General features: G+C 46.6%; 1 protein-coding gene across 6 annotated transcripts in view; it reads right to left on the reverse strand.

Annotated features, from left to right (window-relative positions):
* Window positions 1-12,141, reverse strand: part of SPEG (striated muscle enriched protein kinase) — a 109,221-nt gene that overhangs the window by 44,633 nt on the left and 52,447 nt on the right. For all 6 annotated transcript variants that reach the window (XM_081839084.1, XM_081839085.1, XM_081839089.1 and 3 more), the window contains 4 exons: window positions 9,085-9,293; window positions 8,706-8,794; window positions 7,873-8,048; window positions 1,641-1,901 (listed from right to left, as the gene is read on the reverse strand). In XM_081839084.1, the coding sequence (XP_081695210.1) occupies window positions 1,641-1,901; window positions 7,873-8,048; window positions 8,706-8,794; window positions 9,085-9,293 (735 nt within the window). The remainder of the gene's footprint in view (window positions 1-1,640; window positions 1,902-7,872; window positions 8,049-8,705; window positions 8,795-9,084; window positions 9,294-12,141) is intronic.

Raw genomic sequence — 12,141 nt, forward strand, 5'->3', positions numbered from 1 at the left:
ATGTCTTTTTATCTAACGCCAACTCAAGTGCACTGTGTTTGAGCACACACTCTACAGTGAAAGCACATTTAAAGCAAATGACTTCACTCTCCCACCAAGAATCCAGGGAACTGTAGTTTGTTAAAGGTGCTGGGAGTTATAGCTCTATGGGGGTAACCTACAGTTCCTAGAATTATTTGGGGGAAATACATGTGCTTTAAATGTATGGTGGCTACTCAGCCCTAGATAGCTCTGCATACGAAAGGAAATGGGGAAGCTCTTCTCTGCTCCACACCCTAAAAACAACCAGGTGTCTCTTTGCAGGAGAATTGTAATGAACTAGTAGCATAGAAATAAGACTGGCAAGGGAATTCCCACAACATGCCATTATATTTTTTGTGCTGTTTATTTGGTTTTCTGTTGATTGATGTTTGTTCTGATTAAGCAGGAAACAGCGGGTTTTCCCAGGGAAAGTACAAAAAAGAAACCTCTCAGACCTGTGACTAGAAATCATGGGACAAAGAAAAGTGTGGATTGGCTCTAACTTGTGCCATTTGGACAGCAGGCTGGACTCTGGTAGCTGCTGCTGTTCACCCTGTACTGGAGTGGTGACATATTTCATGCTGTTAGGCGATTTCTCCACTCCCACGACCCACTTTGCATGAACACTTTTCGTATTCTTATATTTGTACTCTTTTTATTGAATTTGTTATTGTATTTTAAGTCACTTCAGGATGTCCATAAGTAAACTAAACTAAATTTGTTCTGCAGTTTCCCCTATCCAATCCAGTTGCCCTTCCCCAGCCTTGATATATATATTTGATTTACTAAATCTGTGATGGATACAACACTATACACATCTATTCAGAAACAAGTCCCACAGAGTTTAATGTGTAGGACCTTCTCTCAAATGGGTACATAGACTCATAGAGTTGGAAGGGACCCAGAGGGTCATTTAGTCCAACCCCCTGCAATGCATGAATATGCAGTTGTCTCTTACAGGAATCAAAACTACAACCTTGGTATTATCAGCACCACACTCTAACCAACTGAGCTATCCAGCTGAACAAATCTACTCAGAAGAAAGTCCATCAAGTTCAATAGAAAGTGCTCCCAAGTAATGTGCGCCTAGGATTGCAGTCTCAATGCGTTTTCTAGGTGGCAGGGAAGCAGATAGGGTGAAGTGACGGTTCTTACATTGGTTTAATGAGGCATGCCAGCCCCCAGGGCCTATGGCAGCAGGCTATTCATGCTTCCTGCTTTAGTATAAGGAATGAATTGTAACACTTTAAACATGTGTGCCTATTTTGAATGGTCAAAAATGGAATCTTAAAACTTCAGCATCACAGAGACACCATCCCCCCACCCAATTATATCAGTGCAGCGATGACCCTGTTGCAAATAGGGTTGCCAGCTGACCAGAAAAAAACTGAGCCCAACCTGCTCTCGTGCCTGTAAGAGCACCTGAATATGGAAGAACAAGCAGGTTAAGGGTTTCAAGGGATGGAGATAAACATCACCTATTTATATATGTTCATCACACTGCTATTAAAGGCACTGTTACAATGGTTGGTTGAAGGTGAGCAGCCAGTTACAAGCATCCCCTTCTTGCTCCTGGACCACCTTGACTTCTCCCAGTGCAGCATTTCCTCCTTCCTTACCTTTAGCTGTGCTAAGCTTGCACGTGTAGATACCACTATCATCCTCATGCACAGAGGTAAGCAGTAGCTTGCACTTGCGCCCATCGAAATGCATCTTGCACTGGAGCAGAGCAGGCTGGAGCAGGCGCCCCCGCCATAGCCAGTCCACATCCACATCAGGTGGGCCAGACACCAGGCACTCGAAGAGAGCTGCATCCCCAGCCCCCACCACCACGTCCTGCAGGGGGGCCAGCACTGCCAAGGACTGGGTCTCAGGGTGCACTGGGGAAAAGGAGGGGAGGGGGAGGGAGGAGGAAACGGAAAAAAAGAGAGAGAAAGAAAGATGCGTCTCTGAGCAATGGAACAAAAACAGGAAAAGATGCAGGGCACAAGGTGGGGGAAGCATGTAGTGAGTATTCATGGCTAAGTGAGATTGCCAAGCTGGCCAACATCTTGTTGATTGCCAGCAAGAGTAAAGGGTGCGATCCCTTCCCCATCCCTACTGTTAAGTGTCATGCAGTACTCCGATTCCTTTGGTTCAATATTCTCATAAGGATAATAATGCTAAGCTAGATTAAACTAGCAATGACTGACTTCAGTATGCTGAAACTTCACTCATTCCATTTCTGGCTATGTTCAATGCCTATTAGTTTCTTCAATTGTATAAGTATAATGAACAAAAAAACCCTAGGGCTTCTGCACTCTCCCAGAGTAGCTCTGAGGCATGGCTAACTTTCTACAAGAGCAGCACAACTCACTGGGGGTAACTAATACCATCACCTTGACAAATAACTTTAAGCTGCTCAAGACGCAAAGGAGGAGGAAGCATATGTATCTTGCACTGCCTGTTCCTCCCCTACATCTCAAACACCCAAAGCCACGATAAATGCTGAATGGAAAAACCTGATGCAGTAACTCTAGTTCTAGTGCTAAACCAGGATGCAAGACTAAGAACTAAGGGGAAGGAATAAGTTGCTTCCCCCACGGCCCAGGGTCATCTTTCCTCCACACATCAGGGAACCAATGGCCTGTAAATTTTGCACACTTCAAACTACCAAGTTAAGACAAATCCGAGCAAATACTTCTGTGTGTACTGTGTTTAATACTTCAACAAAATACTACTTGAGGCTGGCAACCCGTTAACCACTGCAACCAGGAATGAGTAGCAGGAGAGAGGAAGGCAGCCATATTCAGAAGCAAATTAAATGTGAATGAAAGAATGATGGGGTGTGGAGAACACAAGAGCAGGATATTGGGGTAAGAAGGGGACGTGGGGAAGAGGGAGACAGGGGTCTGCGCTAGGAACAAACCACACAGCACTTTTACCAAACGAAACAGACTTTATTTCTTCTACAAAAAAGGGGTTCACTGTAGCCCAGCCCCTGTGAGACCTTCCCAGAGCGAGGTGGGCACAATGGTAGTAAGAGACTGCATCCCTGGCCTCCTTCATTAAAGATGCTCCATAGCCCAGCAGGCTCAAGTCTAGTGGGGTGCCATTATTTCCCTGAGCCCTCCTCCATCCCACACAACTCAGGGGCAAAGGTCCCTTCCCAGTGAGCTTGTGCTGTCCAGACTTCGTGCAGATAAGGACGCTGCCTTGCGTAAAGCTGAGCATGTAGACTTCTGCCAAAGACACCTTCGTGGATTTGAGGGAAAGCAAGGCCTAGATTGGGCCTCCTCCTTCCAAAGCTGCCTCATTTTAGTGTGTGTGGTCCGTGGGTGAGCAGCACAAGCCTCTAGAGAAGCTGGCCAGGGAGCAGACAAGTTAGTGCTCTGCCCCAGGCCCCTGGAAACAGGAGTGTGCAAACAGGGGCAAGAAGACATGGACACATGGAAGAAACAGAGAGCACCACACATTGGCCACAGTTCAGGCCAGACAGAAATGGATGCTGGCACAGGGATTAAACACCATCAGCACCTAGAGGTGTAACGCCTGGGTACAGGCACAGTGCCCACCACTGAGATTATATGCCCTAGAGTGGATCACATGGAGACTCGATTGTACAGAGAGGCTTCCTGCCCACGCACTAAGGAGATGCCACAGATTGGTTCAGCTCACGCAGCTAAGGGCAGCCCAGAACTACTCTCCCACCCACAGTGGCTCACTCCTCCAGCTGCAGCCAGGCCCTGTGGGTCCAGGTGAGTCTCGGCGCTGGCCATCCAGTGGGTGGGGGCAGGAGCCAAGCCTCGCCAGTCTGGTTTGTTCAGTCAACGCTGGGAGCAGAGGCAACTGCCCAAGTTGTCTGGCTAGAGCGGCCCAGGGGCCAAGCAGTACCTTAGCTCACTCCCCCTGTACAGACAAAAACACAGTCAGCAAGCAAAGGGTTAGTGTAGCATGGTGGACACAGAGGCAAAGCACAGACAAATTCACACATGCCTGGCCAAAGCAAAGGGCTTGCCTGGCAGATACACAGATGTAGACACTGTCTGGCAAAGCAAAAGAGCAAGCACAGTGCACTTACACACAGACACACACACACTCCCATTTGCCTGACAGTGTCCCCTTCTTCCCAAGCCAACCAGTCCAACACTGAAGCCAGGCAGAACCCATTATAGGAAGTGTCAGACTCTTCTCCCTTTCTAGGTAAAACATGCCACCTGGGAACATTCTGCAGATCCAATGATCCTAGGAACAGACCCTGAAAGTCCTGTTCACTCAGGACCTGAAAACAGCCCTGCCTCTATTTCCCTAAAAGGTGATGGAATGGGCCAATCAGAGGGATTTGCATTCAGCACAAGGAGGCAGCAAGAGAGGCTGATCAAAGTGGAAAGGGCACCTTTTAAATGGGTGTAGGGGAAAGAACCAAAAGTCCCGCCAGACTGAGGTAAGCCAATATTGGATATCCCCTCAGCTATCAATGACAGGGAAAAATACAGTGCTGGTTCCTTTCGGCCTGCTCCAGTTCCTCCCTACACAAATCCACTCAGGCCCATATTAGGCATTATGGGGTCAGGTAACAGAGGCTGAGAAGTGAGCCTCTCCTTTTACTAGATGTAACCAGCATGGGGATAGCTTCCCATTTAGGCTCACAGGCACTGGAAAGAGATGCCCATGTGGACAGGAGCTGGTTGCTCCAGTGCCAGTCCTACCATTAAGCAAAGCGAGGCAGCTACATCAGGCAGGAAATGCTGGGTGGCAACAGCCCCACTACAACCATTCTGCCTGAGTCCTATCAACTAGCCTGCTCTGCGCCCTGTAAAGCAACCTGCAGCCCTCAGGTACAGTGGAGGATGATGCCCCAGCATCAGTACTGAAGAAGTAATTTTACTGTAAGTAGTCAGATTCTGTACATGGAATGGGGAGGCACATCCTGCCTTTTGTCTCAGGCAGCAAAATGCCTGGGGTTGCTCCTTCACCTGGTGGGAGTGACGATGCCTGGCGCATGCCCCATCTGCACTATACATTTAAAGCAGTATCATAACACTTAAGCCTTAGCTTCCCTAAACAAAATCCCAGGAAGTGTCATTTATTAAGGGTGCTAAGGGTTGTTACCTCTATTCCCCTCACAAAGCAACAGTTCCCAGAGTGGCTTAACGATTGAGCCTCTTCCCGGCCAACTCTGGGAATCATAGCTCTCTTGAGGAGAGTAAGAGTTTCCAAATACCTCATAGCAACCTTGACAAACTACAGTTCCCAGGATACTCTGAGGGAAGCCAGGGCTGTTTAAAGTGTTTTGAATGTATAATGCAGATGGGCCCTAGTTTCTGCTGGAAATGAACTGGAAAGAAGGTGGCAGGCCACTGCTGGGACCCAGTTCTGGGTACCACAGGGTGGGGGGGAAGGCAGAACCAAGCCAAGAAGAAAAAGGCATAGTAGGATTGAGGGATCAGGGAGGAGTGTACTGAGAGCTGGCGGTAAAACTTGCTGCTGCTCATTGTCCCAATGGTTAGTGTGGAAGCCACTGGCAGAGACAGAGGCTGTCTTTATGGAAATGTGGGAGCAGTACATTGGTATACACAGCCATCAGGCCCTCTCAGTGGGCTCTCTCTCACATCTCTTTCCTTTCTGAGGCTCACGGTTCCTTTCTCCAAAATTCCACAGCAGCTGCCACTGTTTCAGCTCAAGGTGGGATGGGGGAGTATTGGGAGAACACAGGCAGTTGGTGCTTGGTTGCTAAGCAACAGCTGAATGCTCTTCTTCCCATCTGGAACAGGCCTCCATAGGGTCTCAAGGCAGTTGCGCTTGCCATGCTCAGGAGAAGGCAGCTACCTATGGAGGGCTCCTGAGGAGAATGAGCCTAGCCTAGTGCAGGGACGGTCCAACTTTCCCTACCTACTTCAATACGGAACCCGTGGGCCACACGCTGCCTTGTTGCGCCAGGGTGGGGGAGAGCGAGAGAACAAAATTTGACAACCTCATGCTTGGGCTTTGGGAAGGAGGTGCAATGATTTGGGCAGTCTCCTAAGGCCCTTACAGCTTCTTCTCAGAGCTGAGAAAGAGCTAACTTTCTGACCCTGTCAGAGCCCTCACACCTCCTTCCCAAAGCCCAGAGCCTTTGGGAAGGCAGTGCAAGGGCTGGAAGGGTGAGAGGGTGTCAAACGTTGCTAAGGATTGCCAAAAAATGGCCTTGTGTTGGACTGCCCTACTGGCTAGTGGCTCAGAGCATGCCCACACTACAGCCGTGAACTTGAACTTTCTAATGGTTGCATTTGAGAGCTGAAGAGTAGTGAAGTGGGTGGCCCACTTAGTCCTTTCTTCTTTGTTTATTCACACACACTGTCCCCACCCACAGCTTTCCCACCAATGGGTGGGTGAAATTTTGAGTGTACAAATAAATGGAATGGAGAAGAATGAAGAAGCATCCCCTTCCCATTGCTGCTCTTACTAGGGTGCTGTCAAATGACTGGTGCTAATTAGCATTCGCCCTCATTTGTTTACAGGAAGATTAGAGGATGTTGGCTATTTAATGAACACTCATCCTGATTTGTTTGTGGGAGGTTAAATGATGTTGCATCATTTAAGCAAGAGTTACCCTATACTATCCAGTGTGTTTTCCCATCACTTTCCTTATTGGAAAGAGTCCTGTCTTTGGGGGGGTGTAGAGACCTCCCAACCAACTATAATTGTGCAACCTGAATTTCCCAGTATGTGACTGAATCCCACCCAAAAATAGACTGGGAGCACTCCTAATCCCAGCATCAAAGGCTGATCTCAATCCCAGCATCATAAGCATCCACTATCCCAAAACGAAGTATCTCATCTAGCTTGGCCCCATTCTCTCCTTCCAGGGGTCCCCAGTTCTAAGGAGGCAAGTAAAATTCCCAGGATTCTCTAATGAAAGTCATGAATAGTGACAGTCCAAAACATTTTGGTGCCTGAGGCAGGAAATCCAAATCTATTGATTAATTAATTTGCTGCTTTTTAACATTACTTAATAGCTGCTACCAGAGGTGGCACACCTCACCTTGTCCATGCCACTTAAAATGAAAGAAAAACCAATATAAGCTTGTAGCATAGAATAATGGTTTAGCTTACTGTTGATTTTAATTAGTTCTGAATGTTTTCTAAGTACCTGTTTAACTGTCTTTTATTTATACTTTTAATGTTTTTTTTTGTCAAACAGCTTTGTGGTTTTATTACTATAAAGCTGTATGTAAGGTTTGCTAAATAAATAAATAAATAAATAGCCAAGTCCCCAGTTCCAATCTGCCTTTTGCTACACTAATCTGGAGGCCCTCAGCAAGCCACTATCTTTTTAACCTCAAGCCCACCTTGGCAACATGGGTATAATATAACTACCATGCAAGTCTGCTGTAAGGATTTCAGAAATGCTTTCAACATTCAAAAAGTGTTAAAGATATCCTAAGTAGTATTTATGTTCAGGAACTCATGATACCTTCTTGCTTTCAGCTGAACCTCTCTCCTCTCCTTGCCCCATTTACCATAGTAGTCCACAGAAACCTGATTGCTTGTGCCTCTCGATAATCTGGTGTTAGGCTGAAGTTCTAAACTGGAGCTCTAAATTTCTTAGACTCATGATGAAAAAAGGGCAAAATTCAGTCAAGGTCTGTCATGAATTCTAGGGCCAGGAGACAGAATTATAATACAACCAGAAACAAGCAGCCATGGAGCCACAGGCTACTTGTGGGCAGAGGATTGATATAGGTCACAGGATGTTGGGGGTGGGGGGGAGTCAGAAGCATGCTTACATGAGTGAGTAAACCAAGGAAATTGGCATGCAAGCAGGATATTCTGGGGACAGCCCATGGCAGGCAAGCATTAATCTTCATGCTCTGTGGCTTCCAAAGGTACCTTGTACATTAAGCTTGGCCTCACACTGCTTGGTGCCATACTCATTGATGGCCTTGCAGGCATAATAGCCAGCATCAGTGCACTCCACCATGCGGATATGTAGACAGAAAGATCCATCGTCCTCCTCCACAGCAGAAATGCGCCGCCCATACTTTATTGGATGCCTGTTCTTCAACCTAGAGGACAGAGGAGAGGGTCTCAGAGCCTGCAGTGCTTGCAACTCCATCCAACTTCACAAAATGCTTCTTCTGTCCTGTCATCTCATCTCACCATCCCTCCTCCAAAGAGGCATGCCTCAGGAAGAGGCTACATACTTCATCTGGACGGTCAATTCTGCATTGGCCTTCCCCCAACCTTGTTGCTACTACAAACATAGCTTTTGGTACAATATAGTCAAGGCAGTTTAAGCCATAAGATCAAAGATCCCATTATTTTTGCCATTACATCCAGGCCTATCAGTCTCAGGTCTGATTCTTGATACATTCTGGAAGGCCGAAGACCTGCTTTCTTTTTGCCATCCCACCGCTTACATACAAAACAAACCATTCTCAGGTTGGATAGGTCTTGTGCCCTTTGGAAATCAAAGACCAGCCTTGTCTGTTTAATATTTTGCCAGTCTACATATCACACTGTTGTTAGTCAGTTGGGGAGTACTGAAGGCCAGACAGGAAAAATAAAATAAACCCAACACTCTTCTTGATGTACACAAGTTCCCTGACTGGTTGCCTGAGAGAGATTCTTATATTGCAAAACTGGGAAAGCTTCACCACCCATCTCATCCCAGGACAACATGGCTACTTGTGAAGTTATGCTGTATCATAAAACCTACTCACCAGTGCACAATGGGCTTTGGCTCTCCCTGTACCCGAATGCGCAGGACCACATCCTGCCCCTCCAGTACTTCCTGGTCACTCAGTGTCACCTGCAAGAGAGGGTGTCAGGATCATGCCAACTGCAAAGGGAGATGGGAAGCAAGTTCTCTTTAAGGCAGGGGGCAGGGATAAGCAGAGTGCAGAGCAAGCTCTGCTAGGTGCAATACCTTCAGTGGAGTAAAAGCTGGAATTTACTTTTTGCCTCAAATGTCTGAGCATGTCAAAAGCCCAGGGCCCCTAACCCCAATCCAAGGGAGTGCCGGCTTATAACCTGAATGCAAAAGCCATAGTTTACTTTCCACTGTCATGCCCTCCTGCGCTAGTCTCACCACCTGCTCACCTCAAAGGATGGGGCAGCCTTGAAGTTGATGCCCACATGCACCGGGGGTGGGCCAATCTCAGATCGGGGTTGCACTTTCATGACAGGGTGGTGCCGCGGGGTGCCAGACTCAGGGAACTCTTCCAAGGGGCTCAGGTATTCTTCATCTGATGTGACAGGGCTGCTGAGCTCGTGATGGGCTACCAATCGGCTGTGGGACTCTGCAGGAGCTAGACAGGCAGAAGACGGTTAGGGCATGGCTTGAGAACAGCACATTGAAGCAGCAAAGCTCTCCAGCTCAAGGGGGAAAGCAGCACCAGGACATAGCCGCCCACCTAGCAGCCAGGGCTCATATACAGGGATTTTAGTTGATGGTTTAGCCACAAGCACAGAGTAAATGATATAATCTAGCTTTCTGCATGATAGCCCACTGTACCTACAGTGTATTCTAAGGGATGAGGTTTCCATTTGCCTTTGCTTTTAAAAAAAATAGCACATGAAGAGGGGGCACATACAAAAAGTACTAACACAAATTGACCATTGGAATACATTGGTTCCTTCAAAATAGTAATAGAAATGCATTGCAGCAGGAAATGTTTGGTTGCTTATGCTATCTTTAGATACTCTTACTGGGGCATTATGGCTACCAGCTTCCTAGCAGGCTCCATCCCACTCTGCTGATGGGGATGTAACACATTGTCAACTCTTCCTACCTGATTTTCATCATTCAAACGTTACTAGAGCAGCCCCAGATGGAAACTTGGGGAAGTGGCAAGCATATAATGTAACAGTAGCCCTGGCCCTGAAACAAAAACACTGGCCCTAAGGGTGTGCAATGGTTAGAGTGTTTTCATTCTTTGCTTTCCCCTGTTCCTTCTTATGTATGCAAGTTTCCAGTTTCCTGCCCCTACCTAAGCCAACTAACACCCCATTAGTTCTTTCCATCCTTCCTCTTGACTGTTCCACTATGCCCTATTTTGCAATTAGGACACTGCACTTAGCCTAGCATGAACATTGTTATCTCAAATAGACCTTTGCTGCTTCTGTGGAATGGAGCCTAGAGGCTGATTTAGAACAGAACCACACAATCAGAAACATCACATGGTATACAGTCCTCCTAGGCCTGTATCATTCAAAATGCAGTTGAAGGATCACATGTTTGAATGCTACCCGTTTAATTAAATTAACTATCTCTGTAAGTAGAAAAGTAAGAGAGACTAAGTCAGAACCCTCCTTCTTCCTGACATGCTTTCCACAGACATGGAGGTTGTTTTGTTTTTTCTTTTAATGACAAACATGTGAACTTCCCTCCTGCTGCATTCTGAAGAGGTAGGACTGTACCATGTGACATTTCTGAATTATGTTTGTCTTCATAACTGAGATGGTAATATCCTTCTGCAAGGATTTTATTAATTCAGTTTTCTATGGAGAGGCTTGTATCCAAACTCACCCCCATATGACAACTATCAGTTCAAGAAAGAATGTTAGTTTTCAGATATTCAGCAGCCATGAAGCTCACCTTGGGCAAGTCATTATCTCTCAAGTCTTACCTACCCAAAAGGCCATTGTGAGGACAAAACAAAACAAAATAAAATTGGGGGTGAGGGGAGACCATTATGTTTTCCTGAAATCCTTGGAGGAGGGGTGAGATTAAAGTGTATTAACAAATAAATAAACGTAGTAATGACCTACAATTCTTTGACTGGTTTTCATGCATGTGTGTATAGTGGGGCCGTTTCAGAGAAACAGCTCTTTGTGTAAATCTGTTGTGGCAAAGTCATGAGGTGAAAAGTTTGGCACCTCAAATATGCATATATGAATCTGCACAAACAACATTTCTATTAGTGTGTAATTTGCATAGTGCATTGTTTATAATAAATAAATGTAAATATTTTGATCATCTGGGTTGTGAAACCCTTCTTGCAGTTGGTCTATATCCAATCCTCTTACCCAGAAAGAGGCAGAGTGAAGAAACAGAAACAACAAGTCATTTTCCCAGTACTGCTTTAGAAGCTATCAAATCCAACACTGCCTGTAACCCTGCCAAGTCCCATGGGCATACAGAAAAGCCCACTGCTGATATATATCTATGCCATCTCCGTCTGGTAAAAAGAAAGACTTTAAACAGTCATGAATCAGGCAACTCCAATCATGGGCGCCACTACTCTTTTTTCTTGTTGGCAGCATTGTTCCTCGCTTGCTCTCCCTGAAAGGGTCCAAGGTGACATTAGTAGCTGGGACAACTACAACTTGCAGTGTATGCATTGTGAGAAGAGCAGGCCTTGTTGTGGGGCCAGTTAGTGGAAATAGTCTTGTGGCAATTTCTGTGGCAATGCTGCCCTTCAAGCTGAGTAAGAATGGGTGGGGTGTTTACAAGAAAATCTACAGAGACAGGATAGGTTTCTTAGCCCTTTGCACAAAATAGGAGGAAGAAGCAGAGGTGTGTTCGATCCAGACAAAAGGGTGAGTCTTTCAAAGGCCTCCATCATGCTCTGCTGCAGGCAGGGAAAGATTATCCTGTGTGGATGGGAATGGCCTGCCTTGTAGTTCCTTGCTTCCCCCTATCCCCAAAGACAAGGTAAAACACCTTAGTATAAGAGTCTCTCTCACCTCCAAGTTTCTGGACAACAAGGTAAGAGGCCTAGAGAGAATTTGAGGCTGGCTTCCCTTTCTGCAGCCCCATTGCTTTGGGAGGTTACAGACCAATAAATTCTCAGTCCCCAGAGGGGCACCCAAAGCAGAATCCCATTTCTTCCTACCTATAGGGCAGATGTGGTGAAGTTGGAGGGTCCTCATCCCTTCACACCATTCAGTTGTACAAACAAAGGGTTAATGGGAGCAAGAGACACGCTCCCTTCTCCGCTTCACCCATCTCTGTTCCCCTCAAAACGCCCACCTAGGAGTTGAAAAGTTGCGTTCCCTCTCCCTGCTGAGTTCCCAATTCCAAACCCACTAAAGCTGCAATCCTATGCACACTTACCTGAATTTAAGTTCCATTGAACGCAGCGGGACTTACTTCCGAGTAAACATGCATAGGATTGCAGCGCAAGAACGCAGGGAACAAACGGCGCGCCCCTC

This window comes from Podarcis erhardii (assembly GCF_964252035.2).
Source record: "Podarcis erhardii genome assembly, chromosome: 1".
Classification (NCBI taxonomy): Eukaryota; Metazoa; Chordata; class Lepidosauria; order Squamata; family Lacertidae; genus Podarcis; species Podarcis erhardii.